Source organism: Aspergillus piperis, assembly GCF_003184755.1.
Source record: "Aspergillus piperis CBS 112811 unplaced genomic scaffold BO85scaffold_15, whole genome shotgun sequence".
NCBI classification, from domain to species: domain Eukaryota; kingdom Fungi; phylum Ascomycota; class Eurotiomycetes; order Eurotiales; family Aspergillaceae; genus Aspergillus; species Aspergillus piperis.
The window spans coordinates 271,862-290,537 of record NW_020291605.1 but is presented as its reverse complement, the minus strand read 5'-3'; the positions used below and the strand labels follow the sequence as shown (position 1 = coordinate 290,537).

General features: G+C 52.4%; 8 protein-coding genes across 8 annotated transcripts; 5 read left to right on the top strand and 3 right to left on the bottom strand.

Annotated features, from left to right (window-relative positions):
• Positions 1-34: 34 nt before the first annotated feature.
• BO85DRAFT_376879 (uncharacterized protein) lies at positions 35-991 on the bottom strand (the record flags this gene model as incomplete). The annotated part of the gene is made up of 1 exon (XM_025656241.1): positions 35-991. The coding sequence occupies one exon, from the start codon at positions 989-991 to the stop codon at positions 35-37; it is 957 nt and encodes a 318-aa protein (XP_025513452.1).
• Positions 992-1,702: 711 nt separating this feature from the next.
• BO85DRAFT_347454 (EMI1 family protein) lies at positions 1,703-2,347 on the bottom strand (the record flags this gene model as incomplete). Its single annotated transcript, XM_025655475.1, has 1 exon — positions 1,703-2,347. A coding segment is annotated over one exon (645 nt), but the record flags the coding sequence as incomplete, so codon positions are not given.
• A 303-nt stretch (positions 2,348-2,650) lies between these two features.
• Positions 2,651-7,496, top strand: BO85DRAFT_490077 (cytochrome P450; the record flags this gene model as incomplete). Its single annotated transcript, XM_025663640.1, has 5 exons — positions 2,651-2,840; positions 2,899-4,650; positions 4,706-5,241; positions 5,736-5,989; positions 6,044-7,496. The coding sequence occupies 5 exons, from the start codon at positions 2,651-2,653 to the stop codon at positions 7,494-7,496; spliced, it is 4,185 nt and encodes a 1,394-aa protein (XP_025513450.1).
• Positions 7,497-9,330: 1,834 nt separating this feature from the next.
• Positions 9,331-11,380, top strand: ilv3C (putative dihydroxy-acid dehydratase). The gene is made up of 3 exons (XM_025657165.1): positions 9,331-9,777; positions 9,863-10,074; positions 10,138-11,380. Exons 1-3 carry the CDS (start codon positions 9,360-9,362, stop codon positions 11,332-11,334), a joined length of 1,827 nt encoding a protein of 608 aa, XP_025513449.1. The 5' UTR covers positions 9,331-9,359; the 3' UTR covers positions 11,335-11,380.
• A 131-nt stretch (positions 11,381-11,511) lies between these two features.
• BO85DRAFT_401554 (WD40 repeat domain-containing protein) lies at positions 11,512-14,630 on the top strand. The gene is made up of 8 exons (XM_025657164.1): positions 11,512-11,663; positions 11,725-11,882; positions 11,950-12,101; positions 12,175-13,112; positions 13,170-13,304; positions 13,359-13,490; positions 13,547-13,845; positions 13,901-14,630. Exons 1-8 carry the CDS (start codon positions 11,624-11,626, stop codon positions 14,561-14,563), a joined length of 2,517 nt encoding a protein of 838 aa, XP_025513448.1. The 5' UTR covers positions 11,512-11,623; the 3' UTR covers positions 14,564-14,630.
• A 117-nt stretch (positions 14,631-14,747) lies between these two features.
• Positions 14,748-16,563, top strand: BO85DRAFT_451310 (uncharacterized protein). The gene is made up of 2 exons (XM_025660561.1): positions 14,748-15,210; positions 15,277-16,563. Exons 1-2 carry the CDS (start codon positions 14,913-14,915, stop codon positions 16,068-16,070), a joined length of 1,092 nt encoding a protein of 363 aa, XP_025513447.1. The 5' UTR covers positions 14,748-14,912; the 3' UTR covers positions 16,071-16,563.
• Positions 15,876-16,592, top strand: BO85DRAFT_73315 (uncharacterized protein). The gene has a single exon (XM_025665626.1). It carries the CDS (start codon positions 16,123-16,125, stop codon positions 16,489-16,491), a length of 369 nt encoding a protein of 122 aa, XP_025513446.1. The 5' UTR covers positions 15,876-16,122; the 3' UTR covers positions 16,492-16,592.
• On the bottom strand, positions 16,593-18,298 carry BO85DRAFT_73314 (putative tetracycline transporter). Its single transcript, XM_025665625.1, has 2 exons — positions 18,026-18,298; positions 16,593-17,965 (listed from the first exon to the last, which is right to left on the bottom strand). The coding sequence occupies exons 1-2, from the start codon at positions 18,092-18,094 to the stop codon at positions 16,694-16,696; spliced, it is 1,341 nt and encodes a 446-aa protein (XP_025513445.1). The 5' UTR covers positions 18,095-18,298; the 3' UTR covers positions 16,593-16,693.
• Between the last annotated feature and the right edge of the window lie 378 nt (positions 18,299-18,676).

Sequence of the window (18,676 nt, the reverse complement as noted above, 5' to 3'; positions counted from 1 at the left end):
GTACTATAGTAGAATAGAATAGGAACGGGCAGCTCTACACCCAGTCCCTAGTATCCATATCCTCATCCTCATCAATCTCATACCCCTCCTCCCTCTCATTCACCTGCTCCCAGAACTCCGCCCCCATAACATCCGACGCCTTCCTCTTCTTCATCATCTTCCTCATCTTCCTCTTCTCCACCCGACCCCCCTTAACCGGACTCGGCCGACGAGGGATCACCGCCCCAAACCCACCATTACTACCAAAAGGACCAGCACCACCCCCACCAGCAGCAGCAACAGAAAACCGCGCAAAATCCCTCTGCTGCGCCTGTCTCGCATGCATCACCGCCACCTGCATCAGATATCCCTCCTCCATGAGAAGGACCTGGTCCAGGAAGTCACCGCCCAGAAAACTCAGCGCGTCGTAGACGATGTTTAATCGAAGCGTGCTGATCTGGGACATGTGGTACAGGTTGCGGTAGAACATTTCGTTGTCGAGTTGGGTTGGAGGTTTGCGGATGGGTTTGAGGGGACGGTGGATGATGGGGTGGCTCCGTGGTGGGCTGGGTTTGGGGATGGTGGGGGAGAAGGTGGATGAGGAGGTTAGGGCTGCGGTGGAGGAGGTTGCTGATGTTGTTGTTGTGCTGCTGAGGTCGATCCAGGAGGTCGAGGGGGAAGATTGGGGTGATGGGGTTGGGGAGGGGGAGTAGATGGGGATTTCGGTGATGGGGCCCCAGGTTACGGATTTGGGGGGATGGAAGTGGTAGGGTGGTTGTTGTTGTTGTTGGTGGTGAGGGTGGGTGAAAGAGGATGGAGATGGGAATGGGAATGGGGGGTGGGTGGTTGTTGGGGCTGCTGGTGGTGGGATTGATGTTGATGTTGATATTGATGCTGGTGGTGGTGTTGGTGTTGGTGGTCTGTGAGGAAGTTGACGAAGTTGAGCTGGGAAGGCAGGTCCTTCGATAGTATCCAGCGTCTTCTCCGTATTCGTGGTCATATTCACGTCCATGTTAGGGTAGTTCCTGGTGAGGCTGCTAGCCTTGATAGTAGTAATAGTAGTAGTAGTAGTATATTCAGAATTCGAGTCCTCTGTATAATTGTTGGTGGTGGTAGTCAGCATGGCAGAAATGCGATGGAAGAGCGTGCGCATGCGATATGTGGCGGTTAATGGGAATTTCAGTCTCTGCTTGATGCGAAGAGGTTTTTTGAAAGATCCAAAAGGACGCATCATATCAGATGTTTATTGTTCCCGAAGGAGTTCATATCGTAGCCATGGTGCTTGAGTGGCCCAATGGTTGGCTGTTGGTGATTGCTGATGATGACAAGGGTGCTGTTGTTATGTGAGGTCTATATATAGGAGCTGCACAGAGGAGAACAGGTCAAGAGGAATAAAGACACATCGGGATTGTCCGTCGGAAGCAAGTCGCTTTATTGTGTGCGTGAGAGACGGAGACTTCCTTTGTCCTGGGGATGGTGGCTGAGACAATTGGGATGCTCAGATGATGATGGGTGATTGATTTCTGCTAATGCTATTGTACAACGTGCCCCACGAGTTCGGGAGACAGGTATCCATCTACATGGTATCAAATGTGAAAAAAAAGGGGAGATCCCTAGGTATGTGTGAAGAGATCTGACACAAAGACGAAAAAATGGATGGGGTCATGATTGGTTGGCTTCTTTTTTAGGCCGTAGCAGCTTTCTGCCGCGCTGCTTCTTCTTCCTCTGCCTGCATTTCCCGTTCCAGGGCCGCGAAATCCCCGGAGAACGCATTCTGCACCGGCTCTGTCCGCACGTCCCACACGTCTTCGCTGCTGGGCCCTGTCTTGTACTTGATGGCTTTCTTCCGGTTGTGATCGCGGATTGCCTTCCGGCGCTGCTGATCCGGTAACGTGCGGGTCTTCATGCACATCCAGAAGTTGTCCCAGTGTTCGCTGCAGGACCGCAGCTCACCATAGCGGTAGACGTTGACAAACTGGCCTCCGAAGGACTGGCAGAAAAAGGCATAGTCGAATGCGGAGCGACAGGACATGGTATCATCGTATAGGGATTCGGGGGCAATGGACGAGGGAGGTGCTTGAGGATCGGCGGAATTGGATGGGGATGATGCGGAATCGGATGAAGTGGAATTACCAGCAGATGGTGTCTGCTGCTGCTGCTGCTTTTGACCACTGATATCGCTCTCCAGGCTGGCGATCAGCGTCTTCCATTCTGCGTCGGCCTGCTCCTCGCGGGTGAGAGTCCGGGGTTGCGGTGGTTGTGAAGGTGCGGAGGTGGTCTCTGGAGGGGGTTGTGAAGCAGGAGAACTGGAGGCAGCAGGCGTGGAAGACTGGCCCTCTTTAGGGGCGGAGCTCCACCACCAACCCATGGCAGTGACTGGTTTCAATGGAGGATAGAATGGGAGTCTCCGGGGGATGTTTGGATGGGGACCAAGAAGAGACGGCGGAATTAAGTTGAATGGATTCAAAGCGGATCGAATCCTAAATTTCACCCGAACGCGCAGTGACCGTAATGCGGAGCTGCCCCGCACCACCAAAGATATAATACCCGTCACATCTTGTATTGGTCCAGATCATCCAGTCGACGTCATAGTTGGAGACTCCAGGAACAGCGTCTCTTGTTCTTCAGGAACCCCTCTAGCTTCCTGCACAATGCTGTGAGGTCTGCAGAGATGATGCGAATCCCCTATCGAGCGGTGGTGCCACGCGCAACTTTACCCCATGCACGCTTCAGTAGACCTTCTGCGATTCCTTCCTTGACAAAGGCGTTCATCGTCAATCGGCGTACTTCCTCACATGCCTCTTTCATCGAGACTGGGCACATTGATGTGAAAGACGACGAGGGTCTTGTATTTGTGAATAGTATGGGTTTCGCGCCTCTGATACTGTATGCCTTGCTAACAATCCATGTTGGGGGTAGATATCTTTCCGTCGAAGCTACAATGGTTGCTACAAGGCCCGCTGAGCGGGACTAAAACCTACGAAGAGGCGTTGAAACGAATCAACAGACCCCATCTGGCGGCGTCGGATCCATTGCATATAATCCGCCGTGTCTTCCCCCAGAGCCTGAACGTCGACATCCGGGAAGTCATTCCGCGCTTCAGAGAAGGCGGTGCTTTCGTGAAATATGTTCGCAAGGATGGTGTCCGAGACACTGACATTGTAACCGCCGTGCAAGACCATCTGGAGCACAATCCTATCCGGCCCTGGTTCAACCCGTTTCAGCAGGTCAAGGTTGCCCACGTACATGGCAGACCGTGGATCGAGGATCTATATCGCATCCCAAGCCAGCGGCTGCGCGTGGAATTCCTGCCAGGCTCTGTTGATGGAGCCGCAACGGAACTGACCACGGAAACGTTGTATTCTTTCTTCAGAAGATATGGAAAATTAAGGGACATTGAGAGACAGCCGACCGATTCGAAAATCGCTCCGAGATATGCCTTTGTGTCGTTCACGCGGCAAAAGTACGCAGTCATGGCCAAGAACTGCATGCACGGGTTCACCATCCCGGAGCAAGAAGGCGGCGGCAAGTCCGGAACGAGGATTAAGATCAAGTACGAGCGGAAGATCAAGTTATCAGTCATCAAGGACTGGATCCTGAACCATCCGAGGATCGTGATCCCTGCCATTGCCGCACTCATTGCGGCCATCACTGTGACCATCTTCGACCCTATCCGCACATTTTTCATCGAAATGAAGATCAAGGCCACTCTGCAAACTGAAGAGAACAGTGTCCTTCAATGGATCCGGAATCAGGTCAACAAGGCCAACATCATCTACTTCGGGCGCCAGAGAACAGACCCTCGTCGTCTCACTGCGATATGGGAGGATCGCCAGGGAGACATTAAGCAGTTGCAGTCCTGGCTGATGGAGAATGCCGAGACGTTCATCGTCATCCACGGCCCTCGGGGCACGGGAAAGCGAGAGCTTGTGTTGGACAGAGCACTCGAAAACTACAAGTACAAGGTCGTCATCGATTGTAAACAGATCCAAGACGCCAAAGGCGATACTGCAAAGATAGCCCGTGCTGCTAGCCAGGTCGGTTATCGGCCTGTGTTCTCATGGATGAACAGCATGAGCAGCTTTATCGACCTAGCTGCGCAGGGCATGATCGGCACCAAGGCTGGCTTCTCTGAGACATTGGATGCGCAGCTGAGCAAGATCTGGCAGAATACTGCCACTGCCCTAAAGAAGGTTGCCCTGTCTAACAGGAAAAATGATGACAAGGAGGCACACCTCTCAGACGAAGAGTACCTAGAAGCTCACCCCGAGAAGCGTCCCGTCGTAGTCATCGACAACTTTCTGCATAATGCCTCTGAGAGCAGTGTGGTGTACGACAAGATCACCGAGTGGGCCGCAGGCCTCACAACCGGAAACATTGCTCATGTAGTATTCTTGACTACTGACGTTTCCTTCTCCAAACCTCTGAGCAAGGCATTGCCAAACTCAGTGTTCCGGACCATTTCCCTAGGTGATTGCTCGCTCGACGTGGGCAGAAAATTTGTCCTCAGCCACCTTGAGCATGGGGAGAAGGATGGAGCCAACTTAGGCCAGAACATGGAAGAAGTAGGAGACTTGGGTACCCTGGATAGCTGCATAGAAGTGCTGGGAGGCCGAGTGACCGACCTTGAATTTATGGCACGGCGCATCGAGACTGGAGAAACGCCCAGAGGTAGGTTGGATCCACTTTGGCTGATCAATGGCGCGTATGGCTAAAAATAAAACAGCGGCAGTTAATCGCATCATCGAACAATCGGCATCCGAGATCTTGAAGATGTTCGTCTTTGACCCGGACATTGAATCCAAACAGTGGAGCCACGAACAGGCCTGGCATTTGATTAAGACGCTAGCCCACTCTCAGGATGGCACTTTACCGTACAATCAAGTTCTCCTCTCCGATTTGTTCAAAGAGAACGGCGAGGCCACCCTCAGAGCTCTTGAACAAGCCGAGCTTATCGCAATCAGTTCCGTCAACGGATGCCCTGACGCAGTGAAGCCTGGCAAGCCTGTCTATCGGGCGGTATTTAAGCGGTTAACGGAGAACAAGACGCTGAGTAGCCGGCTGGACCTGGACATCGTCAAGCAGCTGCTGAGTAGTGAAAACAAGAGCATTGGGAAATATGAGCAGGAGCTACAGGTATTGGGTTCTCTCCCCAAGCAGCCCCGAGAGCTCAGCGCACGGATTCAGTGGCTCCTGCAGAAGGTGGCAAGTTCGCAGAACAAGATCAGCCAGTATGAACGCGAGAGTGCCATCTTACAGAAGGTGTTGCGCCGAGAGCATTGACCACGAGGAGAATATGTCTATTCTGTATCATTGATAGTAATGACTAGTTAGTTGCACCGAATGAATGATGAGCCATAAATAGTACAGAGAGTACGTAGTAAACAAGTTGAAGATGAAACCAACCGGGAACGACTTTAGCCGCAGGCCAGATCAGGTGTGGCTGAGCTAAGCGTCACAGCCCGTACGGTAATTTACTGAATAATCCAGTTTGGCCATCATTTCAAAGCAAGCATCAAACTCTCGTTTCTTTCCTTTGCTTCAGGCGTTGCACAAATCTTTCTTTACTTTTTATTTTTATTTCTTCGATTTCCCCCTTCTGAATGGGAATTGTTTATTTACCTTTGGTGTAAATTGCGCTCTCTTTTTCTGGATATCCATGTCATCTCACTTGTGATCGCATCCCCCGTCCTTCTTTTCCCTAATTCTGCCCCCGTTTTCGGGCCGGTTCTTCCTCGTTCATTACGATGGAACAGTATGACTTGTTAGCGCCAGGGAATCTTGTACGATTCGTCGGCGATGTTCTCAAGACTATCGGATGGCCAGCCATAGTGGCTATTCTGGTCTCCATCTGCGTGGTGACTCGTCTCATCACCGAATATCAAAGTCGTTCCCGTGGGATCTCCGAGGGACGTCCGCGTCCCGTAAGGACGGTACCATATTGGCTGCCCTGGCTCGGCCATGGCCCGGCTTTTGCCTGGGACCATGTCGATCTCATTCAAAAGTCCAGGTTTGTCTCCAAATCAGCCAAATAGCTGCTGCAAAGTTCTCACAAATTCTACAGAAAGTCGATGAAGGAGGCCGTGTTTGGAATCTACATGGGTGGCACCAAACACGATATTGTCCTGGCCCCATCCCTGGTCAACTCGGTATTGGCTGCTCGGGGTACCTCCTCGACGGACTTGATCAATTATGCCCTTGAGAAGATCTTTGGCGACCGAGGTGTGGTTCGTAAATTGAATCCTGTAGACCATCATACGCTCAACCACAATATTCCCAACCTTCTCATGCGGGAGCCTTTCTTGACCGAAGGCACCAGAACCGCTACCCGCTTGATTGAACGGGAGATCCCTAATTTGGTGACCAACTGCCGAAGCATCGTGGACCAGATGCTGTGGGAGCGCGGGAGCCAGGCTATTGTCGTTGACGGGGAAGACCCGCTTGCCTGCGAGGTGAACTTTTTCGCCCTCATCAGAAGGTTCGTTGGACACGTTACTACGGCAATTTTCATGGGCGAGGCCATTCTTGAGGCTTTCCCTGCCCTGCTGGAAGATGTGTTCACGCTGGACAATCAGTTTGTGCCTCTGTCCATGGGCATCCCTCGGTTGGCCCACCCTGGGGTTTCTGCAGCGCATGTTGCCCGTCGACGGCTCCTCGATTCTCTTACAGAGTACCATCAGGCCTTCGTTGCTTGGGATGATGGGATTGATCCTGGACTCACGTTTCAAGATCTTGACGACATCTCGGAACCTATAAAGGAGCGGATCCGCAAATGCAAAGAGCTAGGACTTTCTGCAAGGTCTAGCGCACCAATACATCTATCCTTGCTTTGGGCGATGAACGGAAACTCCCCGAATGTTGTCTTTTGGCACCTTCTCCGGATGTATGCCAGCCCTACGCTCCTGGAAGAGATTCGCAAGGAGGTCGCTCCTTATGTGAAGATTGTCCGGCAGGAAAGCGGCTTCGCTTTCCAAGAAGCCCCCAAGCTGTCAATCGATACAGATGCCCTAGTCAAATCGTGTCCTTTGTTGAAGGCAAGCTTCTATGAGACATTGCGCTTAGATTCAGCGCCTCTGTCGTTTCGGGGAGTTACCGCTGACCTCACCATCACGGAATCCGCTGAAGATGCCGCTATCGCCGGCGTAGCGCAGCCTCGGTCATATGAGCTCAAGAAGGGCGATACCGTGGCTATTCCGCACGCTGTTCTCCATACAGACCCCAAATACTTCGCTAATCCTCGTGATTATGACCCAATGAGGTTCATTTCTACCGACTCCGAAACCGGCCAGAGGAAAGCGAACGTACACACCATCAAGCCATTTGGTGGCGGAGTATCGGGATGCAAGGGCCGTGCCTTTGCAGAGCGGAAGCTCCTTGCGTTCGCCGCGGCAATCATCACCATGTGGGATGTCAAGCCCGCCCAAGAGGGAGGCTTCACCATTCCTGAACATCGGCCGTCTGGCGCGGCATATCTGCCTCGGAAGGATGTCCGGGTGCGGATCACGCAGCGTGCTTAAGGAGCGGTGGGGGCTATAGTACATTTAATTACGAGTATAATCTGAAATACCTCTAATCAATCTAAGGCGTCAGTGATTCTGACAAAGTTTGTAGACCGACTAGGAATAGCCGAGTCCTCATGCGGCATTATGACGCTGCACACATATTCCTCAGCAGTTGTGCCTCCACAATATCATCACCGTCTTCGACCCTTATATGTGCATACCTGCAATATTCGTCTCCACATATCATCTGCAATCACTGATCCTTCCTTTATCGTTCAAGGGTCTTTGAAGATTCTTCCTAGATGACGGAGAATCACGGTGCCGGGATCATTTCCCAGATGTCGACTTTGGGGTATCTCAAAGAAAAAACATTATGGAGGCCCGCTACTTGTGACGGTAGGCCAAAATAATCTGCTGTTAGGAAAGACTGCCATCCGTGGCATGATCTTGATTATAAGACCACGTCTCCATGTTTATGCGGTGCCAGCGAAGATACACGCAAATAAGATGGTTAAAGATGGTTCTGAGGTTACATGTCCAATCTCTATCAAGTCCTTTACATGCTTCGGTCTTCCGAGCGAATCTGAGCAATCGAGACCAACATAAGCACTCTGGCCCCTGCATCCGGAGTGCCATTTTAGCGCTCCGATAGGACGATTGAGGGGAAAAGTAAGTAGGATCTTTGGGTTGAGTGCGCTGATCAGCCCATGCCCTCTGGGCATCCTTCAAGAAGACTTGGTGCTCCAATCGGAGGACTGGATTTCACCTAACCTGCTGTGTCAGCGGAAATGGACTGGGAGTCACCTGGATTTCTCGTCTTTTTGTCGGTTTGTCTGGACTTTGTCAGCCAGTGACGGATATGTTAATAATCTTGATGCCTCACTTCACGGAGACGCCAATGGGTTGCCGCTATACATGCATCATAAGCGGCACTACCATTTCTCGTCTCCTCGGACCATTTCATGATCAGTATATATGCATTTCAACCCTTGCGATAACTCTCTATACATTCATTGGCCTTGCATTGATCTAAGTCTCTTCTAATCATAAAGAATATCTCCCCTGCCGAACGACTTCCACAGCGCACGGAGCTCTGTGATATGGAGGGAGTGATGGAAGACTATTTACAGGAGGCTCGAAATAAGCCCGTGTCATTGCCAAAGCTATCTTGCGCTTCCAAACTCCCGTTCCCTCCACCTTTAGGGGCCGACGGTCTGCCTCGAAGTGTCCCAGATACTTCTTATGACGCTATCTGATCGCCGAAGAATTGAAATTACTTGGGAACTGTGTCCGACTCTCACTACCCTAGCTTACCAACCACGCTTGAAAGACTTCGGTTGGGTTGTATCTTCGTAATGCGGAGAGGGAGCTGAGACTACACAGCCAGTTTGCTAGTGCAGGAGTTGCCTGTGCCTTGGCATTGTACCAGAGAAGGACTAGATTATTGACACGGAGTTCAGTTCCATTATGTTCTCGTTCATAGATCCTCTAAGCTAATTGAGGATGATCGGTTGGTTATCAATGCTCGGGCCGAAGAGTTGCATCGTTCTCTTCCGTTCCGTCTAACAGCAACTGTAACTGTTCGCTAGCACGTCGATTGAGAAGGCTCTAGCGACTTAGCCCGAAGGTTAGGTAGGCTACCCATGTACCCGAACCTAGTGCTTTTTCGGTTTGAAGCTAGCAACTAGTCATACGAAGCCAATGGGGAGAGAGACTATGCAGGTATGACAAGCTTTTGCTGCGGAAAAGAATCCGGGCAACCCTACCCACAATGTCGCCATCGCTCGTATAACATCATTACGCCCCATCTTCAATTGCAGACAACATTCAATTTTCGGGGAAATAACGTGTTGCTTTTGCCCTCAGAAGATATCAGTCATGGATAATATCTCACACACCTCGCCTCGAAGCGACTATGACCTATCGACCCCCATAACCTCCACCTCTGGACTCCGTCAAGGCCTATCATCCTATGGCGATGCGCATTTCTCTCTATTCCTGCGAAAAGTCTTCATCAAGGCCCTGGGATACTCCGATGAAGCGCTCTCTCGCCCCATAGTTGGCATTATCAATACCTATTCCGGGTTCAATCCATGCCACGCCAATGCCCCTCAGCTGATCGAAGCCGTGAAACGGGGCGTTCATCTCCAGGGAGGGCTTGCTATCGAGTTCCCGACGATTAGTATCCAGGAGAGCTTTTCTCATCCAACAAGCATGTTTTTGAGGAACTTGATGAGTATGGATACCGAAGAGATGATTCGTGCTCAGCCGTTGGATGCGTGCGTTATGATTGGAGGTATGGACATGCCACCTTTCCCCTTCCTATCTCTAGAGACACAGAAAATAAATTCAGGAATTGCTGTTCAGCTAACATCACAGAGGCTGTGATAAAACTGTTCCTGCTCAGTTGATGGGCGGCATCTCTGCCAATAAACCCATACTTCCGCTTATCACGGGCCCGATGTTGCCGGGGAGTCATCGCGGGCAACGCATTGGGGCTTGTACGGATTGCCGGAATAACTGGGCAGCATTTCGAGCGAAGGAAATTGACATTGAAGAAATATCGGCTATCAATGAGGAGCTGGCCCCGACGGTTCGTATTATAGTATATGATGCTCGAGAAGACCTTAATCTTTGCTGATTATATTTGCAACAGGTCGGAACGTGTGGGGTTATGGGAACTGCCAGTACAATGGCATGCATCACAGCAGCTCTGGGCATGATGCCGCTCCGTGGCGCGTCCGCGCCAGCAGTCTCCTCAGCGAGAATCCGAGTGGCCGAGGAAACAGGGGCAAATGCAGTGGCGGTGGCACGCGCTGAACGACGACCTCAAGATATCCTCTCGAAGGAGTCCTTTTTAAACGCCATCACGGTGTTACAAGCTATCGGAGGTTCGACTAATGCTGTTGTACACCTAATGGCTATTGTGAACAGACACCCCAAGTTACAAGGGGTAATCACTTTGCAGACTATAGAGGAAGTCGGCCAGCGGACACCGCTCCTCATTGACCTAAAGCCAAGTGGTGACAACTACATGAACGACTTCCACAATGCAGGTGGAATGTTGGTGTTGCTTCATACTCTCCGCCCACTTCTTCATCTCTCAGCCATGACCATAAGCGGTCAAACGTTGGGCGAAGTACTGGATTCTTCACCGTTCAGGACATTTCCCCTCTCGCAGCAGATCATCAGACCGCTATCTGATCCTCTCCACCCTTCATCCTCGCTAGTCGTCCTCCGGGGAAATATCGCGCCCGATGGAGCCGTCATGAAGGCATCTGCATCCAAGGATCGACGCTTGCTCTCTCATTCTGGACCAGCCGTTGTTTTCGAGAACTCCATAGATCTTGCTAAGCGCATCGATGATCCCAACCTCGAGGTCACTCCAGATTCAGTCTTGGTTCTGAAGGGCATCGGGCCCATAGGCAACCCCGGAATGCCCGAAGCAGGCCTGATACCTATCCCTCGTAAGCTTGGCTCCGCAGGCGTCAAGGACATGCTGCGTCTGTCCGATGGACGCATGTCAGGAACAGCAGGAGGTACTATTGTTCTTCATATATCACCCGAGTCAGCGCTGCGGGAGTCGCCATTCGGAGTGGTACAAACAGGAGATTTAATTACTTGCGACATTACAAAGAGAAAGCTTCAGCTTGAGATTTCAGATGAAGAGCTGAAACGGCGAATTGACGCCCGGAAACAGGCGCTCAAAGCTAACGGGGCGGAAAGATCGCATGCTAATCAGAGGGAAAGAGGGTATCGGGGGCTGTATGAACGATCGGTGAACCAGGCACAGGATGGCGCTGATTTTGACTTTCTCGCAGCGAGTGGGCCATCATTTTATGATGGAAAGTAAACCATGGATATTGAGTTGTTGTAGGAATGAGACAGGTAGATAATCGGCAGCCCTGACCCAGTGCCCTAAGCCCTTCATTACCGCCCGAATAGGCAAAAGTAGATGCAACGCGCGGAACGCGTTCCCCAAATCGGGCGGCGCGTTGCAGGAGAGCCGGAGAGAGTCTCACCTCCGCATCGCAACCACGAGCGTCACATACAATGTCAGATCGGGGCTAGATCGATGCGCTGAAATTACTTACTTTATTTTATCATAACTCCAGAGGCATCGTATTTCTCGTCACCCCACCATGGCTACTGAAGCTATGCGTCCCCGGGGCCGACCAGCCCGTGAGTATACAATCGCCCTATACCTTCCTCGACTTGCTAACATTGTGTGATTGCCTGCCAGACACCCCCGGGACTACGGTACTAGCATATACACCGGACGGACGTCGCGTTATCACGGGCGGTTCCAACTCTGCGATTCGGATCTACACTGTTGGACAGGATGGAGAGCCGAAGACAATTGATGAGGGTGTGGATGGACATCTTGGAATCGGAGCAACTGTATGCTCTCTGACACGCTATGCGTAATATATATGCTTGGATAATATGCTAATATATCCCGCGGCAGAATGAATCATTTATCATGGGCGCCGAAGACGGTACCGTCTGGCAATACGAAATAGCGTCTGGCCGGATGGAGAAGCTGCTTGTTCGATGCGCTCTACCGGTGCGCGATATCGCCGTCTCGAAGGACGGGGAGTGGGCGGCTGTTGCAAGCGAGTCAGTAACCTACCTTTATATTGAGCACTTGATGTATCAGGGATGAAGCTAACAAAATGTGCGCTACTGCTAGTGAGCTTACGGTCAAGATCGTGAACATCGAGGACATGACAAAGGTTAAATATCTCCGGGAACAAGCCAAGGGAACAAAGCATGTCACCTTCGACCCCAGCGGGCGGTACGTTACAGTATCATGTACAGACGGGATGCTCTATATCTATTCGATGCTTTCCGACGAGCCTGAATTGGTCCGCAAGGTGGATGGAGTGATCCGAAGGCTGGAACCGGAGGATGAAGCGACCGCGCGGATTGTGTGGCATCCGGATGGAACTGCCTTCGCGTCTGCGGAAGCGACAAGGGATATTGCTATCTTCTCGGTGGGCGAGTGGAAGAAAGAGAAAGTGTTCTCTGGTGGGCATAACGGAGAGGTCACGGCGATTAGCTGGTCGCCTAATGGGGCACTACTGGCGACTGCCGGTAAGGATGGCCAGGTTTTGCTCTGGGAGACGAAGACGCAAAAGGTTCTGGAACGGTACGATTTTGCGAATGTGATCAATCTCGCCTGGCACCCCAGCAATAATTCGCTGTCGTTCACGACATCCGACGGAGAGTTGTTCATCTATGACGGTATTGTTCCGAGAGAGCACCAACCACTCCTCCAGAAGCCGCTTCAGGCTGCACCGATCTTTTCTGGACCTTTGACGGAGATCTCGAACAACGTGAGACCACCGCTGGCGAACCGGCCCAAGCAGTCAGTTGAACGGCGGGCGCGCACACCCGATTCATTGGATGATGTCCTCGACTATGATGTCGGCATGGAAGATTTTGTGGAGGATGATGATGGAGCTGGGTATGCTGAGGATCTCGCACGGGGCAAGCGTGCGGGCTCTCATCTCGATGATGCAGATGGCCGTCCGGACAAGCGGCTATTGACCTCGTTTGCAAAAACTAAGGTGCATCCTCCTCTTCAGCCGGGAAGTACGCCTTGGAGGGGTAACCGACGCTATCTGTGTATGTGTGCTCGAGCGGCTTGAGTGGTGCTGGTCCCAGGTGTGCTGACCCTACTAGGTTTGAACCTGACCGGCTGTGTCTGGACAGTCGATCAAGAAACCCACAACACAGTGACAGTGGAGTTTTATGACCGTGAACTTCATCGCGATTTCCATTTCACTGATCCCTATCTATACGACCGGGCGTGTCTCAGTATGTTTAATGGATCCCCTAGACCAGATCAACGGTGTGGCTAACGATATCTAGATGAGCACGGAACGCTATTCTCCAATAACCCCACAGACGGCAGCCCTGCTACGATCTTCTATCGTCCGCATGAGACGTGGACGACGCGTGCGGACTGGCGGACACAGCTGCCGAAGGGCGAGTTCATTCGAGGTAAGCATCAGCCGAGTAAACACCCAAGGAGACTGAGGGTGCTGATTTAATGGCAGCGCTGGCGCTCAGTGATTCCTACATTGTCGCTGTCACGACAAAGGACTATGTCCGCGTATATACGCTATTCGGCACACCATTCAAAGTATACCGACAAAAGAGCCCGGCGGTTACTTGCGCCGCCTGGAGAGATTATATCATGACGGTGGGCAATGGCCCGCTAGGAAGCGATGGTCGTACCGCCACGCTGCGGTACACTGTGGAGAATGTCAAGCGAGATGAAGTGTGCCAGAATGAGGATGTGGTCGCCATCCCTGAGGGTGCCGAGCTGCGGAGTGTCTTCTTTTCTGATGCAGGAGTGAGTAAACCCTAAGCAGGTTCACCAGGTTCGATGTGCTAATGACCGTCTGTAGGACCCGTGTATCTACGACTCTGAAGGCGTTCTGCTCATCCTGCAACACTGGCGCACAAACGGGCAAGCTCGCTGGGTACCGCTGCTGGATACGAGACAGCTCGAGCGTCTCGCGAGCGGCCGCAAGGAGGAGACTTACTGGCCCGTTGCCGTGGCTCAAGACAAGTTCCACTGCATCATCCTCAAGGGAGGGGATAAATACCCGTACTTCCCCAGGCCTTTGCTGAGTGAATTCGACTTCCGCGTCCCCATCACGGACACGCCTGGGAAAGGGCCGGATGAGGATGAGGAAGAAGGCAGCACACGCGGAGAGGGGCCACGACTCGAGGAGGCGTTCGTTCGCAGCAACATCATGCTGTCCCTGTTTGAGGACCTCTTGGGATCTACCAACGCCACTACCGGCCAGCGAGCAGAGTTGGCGCGGAAGGAGTTGGAAGTGGACAAGTTCTTGCTGCAGCTACTGGCGGTGGAATGTCGCGAGGGTGAAGAGCGAGGCATGAAGGCTCTGGAACTGGTGCAGATGATGCGCGACCGCAATGGCAAGATGGTGGAGGCAGCTGTTAAGGTTGCGCAGCGTTATGGACGAGGCGTGCTGGAGGACAAGATTCGCGAGCTGGCAGAGCGACGGTACATGGGGGCAGATGATGATGATGAATTGGCATGAGAAAGCAATTTAATTATATGCTACGGATGTAAATTAGATACCAAATGCACGGGGTTTTGCATTCTTGATCTTCGTTTTCTTCGTTCTTCGATCTATAATCTTGTGTTGCCTCAGGCTGCGACGGGGCGGGCCGACGTCATCTTCCGCTTACTTTCCATTGAACTTCATTTGCATTTCGATGCCATTTCCATTACTTTTCGACTTCCTTCCATCCTCACTCCATCTTCCCTCTGCACTTGCTGTCTCATGCATCTGTCAGCCTATGACTTGACTCAACCCCTCCGCTGCCATCCCGCAAGGCATGCATTGATCTGTTCCCAACACAAACTCCCTGGGTGAACCTCCGGGAATGCCGCCGAAGCTGGTCTCTGGCCCTGCGCCACGCGCTCTCCGACGTCGTCTACTACCTCCTTCAACATCCTCTCCGATAAAACCGCCTGTCTCCCGAGAACAATACTTCGTTTCTCCTTCCCCGCGGACTCTGGCCCAACCACGACCCGATATCATACATGGCCCGCAGTTGACCCGCGAGTCTCCGACACTTTTCTCGCAAACTGGTTTCCGACCATCTGTATCGGATCCTCTTGACGGGGGCTCGAAACGAGATCATGAACCTCCCGACGAGCGCATCCTGAAGCTTGGAAAGAGTGAGTGCTCCCCAACAGGAAATCCTACAGAACGGACCCGGTGCTGACCGAGCCAACCTCCCACAGCTCTCCGCATCCTCTCGCCTCTTCTCCCCACCCTTCTCATCAACCCGCTACCCCCGAATATTCTCTCCCCCAGCATAGCCCTGCACCTCTTCCCCTCGACGCACCCACATCTCCCCACCGTCAAGGGCCGAACACTCTACCGCGCCGCGCTCTGGACCGTCCCAGTAGCATGGAGCAGCCTCCCCCTACTAGGAAATGTGAAGCTTCAAATCCTCAGTGAGCGCATTGTCCGCGCAGGAACGGTCCTCGAACCCGAACGACCGGACAACGACCACGATACCAGCGACGAGCGTCTCGTCGTGCGTTGGCGAACCGAGCCGCGGAGCGAATCCACCACCTCCAACTCGGAACATTCCAGCACATCGTTCACCGCCGCATCTCCTACGCTACCAAGTGATACCCAAGGCACCAACAAGAGTAATGGCACTCACCTCTCATCTTCGAAAGCCGGGATCAACAAAGGCCTTAGCGTCCTGCTGGGCGGGGACGCTCCGATCTTCAAGTTGAAGAAGGAAGAGCAGTTCACGGGCCTATTCATTTTCTCCTTTGACGAGGAAGGTCGCATTGCGTCGCATACGATCGAGCACGCGGATGATGCGCGTGGATGGAATCGCACCCCGAAATTCGTGACTTTGACTGACTGGTTGATCGGTAAGGCGAGAGGATCGCTTGACCCTGCTGCAGAGCCGGGGCTAGCCATGCAGGGCTGTCATTGGCAGGATGCGCAGGAGTACCTCGATAGGGATCGGTACCATCGTGAACAACATTATTATCCTCATGGTCGGTGTTCGTAGGCCCTCAGGCCTCGTTTTACCCTTCCGATATTACTGATATGGTTATACGGCCATGTTGGTTTCCATTTGCTTATTCAATACTCCACTATTTGAGACTCTCTTCTATCCCCATTACCAAGGGGCACAAAATATAGAGGCAGTTTCGGCGCGGTATGATGCGAAAAGGAATTGCACGGTCTCAAAATCGTGTTCAAATATTCTGATTTTGTTTGTTCACGGTGGCTGGCTATCTGCTTTGCTTGTTTCAGCAGTTGGTGGCAATCTCTTCAGAGTTCTAGATGTTCATATTTATTCTCCTCTCTTCTCCACTCCTTGTCTTGTTATCTATATGTATTCTTTCGCTTACCACCACTCTCTGATGTGTATTATACCCAGCACTACTATTAAAGTCTGTGTTTTTTTTTTATGTAATGTAACGTGAATATATGTTTTGCTAGTACCACTACTCACCGATACAGCCACTCAGCCAGTAGATAGTAAATTCTATCTGATCTACTGTACATCATGTTGATAAGACCGCAAAGATGAATAACGTACACTCAACAGAAGACTTCAATCTATAAATCTATCTTTATCGTCACAGGATCTTTCAAACAATCCAACAGAAATCAACTGAGAGCTAACTACGCCTTGGCAGGAATATTCGGCGACTTCAAGCACGTGAACACAGCCACGCAAACGGTGACCATCGCGATTCCACCCGTGGTGTAGGCGATTTCGCGCCCAACCCACCAGAACAACGAACAGAAGAGCAACGGTCCCGCCGCGCGCCCGACCTGGCCCCAGCTACGGAGTCTACCCAAGACCGCACCGCGGTCTGACTCCTGTGCCTCGAAGCTACCCAGGCTGTTGAGGCCCGTGACGACCGTGGCGCTGGTGATAGCGAGGAGGCTGCCGGCGGCGTAAAGGCCGGAGAGGGAGGAAACGCGCGCGAGCATAAAGAAGGATACGGTGCAGGCAAGGACGCCGGCGCGGACTGTCACGAGTGGGGGCAGACGGCGCACGACAGTGCCTTGGAGGAGTGAGGCGATTAGACCCATCATTGAGAGGAGGCGGCCATTTAGAGCGGAGGGGCTGGCTTGGCTGCCGGCGTAGAAGGTGGCGGTTAGGAAGGGGAGGGAGAACTCAAGGCCGGAGAAGGGGAGGAGGAAGAGGAAGTGGATTGCGTTGAGGATGGCGGGGTTGTTGGTGTGTTGTTTGCGTTTGGGAGTGGGGGTGGATGTGGACGTGGGGGCCTTCGAGGCAGACGTGGTGGTTGAAGAGGTATGAGTGAGCTTGGTGAAACGAGGGTGAGTTTCCGGCAGACAGAAGTAGATGTATGCGGTTTCGACGACAATGAGCAGAAGGGAAACGCCGGCTGCGGTTGCGAAGGGATTTGCTGCCACAGTGGTGATGTTCGAGAGAAATGCTCCTAGGGCGGGTCCGCAGGTGAAGGCGATGCTGAAGCAGGCGCCCACCAGGGCCATGGTCGAGCCGCGCTGGCTGGGGTCGCTGATGTCGGTTGCAATGGCGTTGGCCAGCTGCACATTCCCTTCACTAAGACCACCGACGATGCGACTGGCCAGGAAGGTGCGGAAATCCGTAGCAGCGACCCAGAGAGCGACGCTGAGAGTGTTGCCAACCATGGAGTAGAGTAGGGCGGTCTTGCGGCCGCGCTGGTCGGAGAGACGGCCGATAAAGGGGGCGGCTAGGGCCTGTAGGAAGGAGAAGAGAGATCCGAGAGCGCCACCGAGGAGAACAATATCATAGCGCGAGTCGATGGGCTTTGCGAAGGAGTTCTTGTAGGCATTGAGATAGTGGAAGACGCGGTTCAGCAGCGAGTTCGGGGAGGGGTCTTGGTTGCGGTAGAAGGAGAGGAGAGATGGGAAGAGAGGAAGAATGAACGTAAAGGATATCTAGACCGACGGTTAGAGAGAACAACTCATGAGAACGAGAGTAACAGCAGCAAAACATACCAAATCCAAGAGCAACGAGGTCATCAAGACCTTGAGGATCTTCTTCCGCTGGTCTGCGGCGACCGCCATAGTGGTGAGAAACGGCGAGGTGCGGGGGACACTAAAAGGTCAAGACGAAAGAGAGAGAAAAGAGGACCGGAAGAAGAGAGTGAATAGAAGGGGTTTAATTAAACATGAGGAACAGAAATGGAACGAAGGATAGCAGCGTTCAGCAGCATAAGAAAGGCCGGTCGAAAGAAGAACAACAACACGATGGCATCTTCTCCTCCGAGGCACCTGCCAATTATGTCATAGCCCTGAGCCCTATCAGATGCGGGACTCGGCCTTGGCTGCCTTTTCGGGTCAATTCGAGTCGATCTATTCATTTCGCTTACATTCATACTTGCATCTACAATGGTCTTATACTGATTCGTCCAATCTGGCGAGGAAAAGTAAGTGTGCCGCTGGCTTCCATTGCCGCCGAGCTGCACTTTGACCCTATATTCCTAGCAACTTCGTCCCGGCCGTCAACGGCCAGACATTCTCCCCTGCTCCTGTCGCTGCGAACCGCCCTGGCCTGCAACCCTCCATGTCAACATAAGATGCAAATGAATAAAATACAGGAAAAGAATAGTAGATGGCCAATATGCCGAGATTTGCCGCCACCATCCG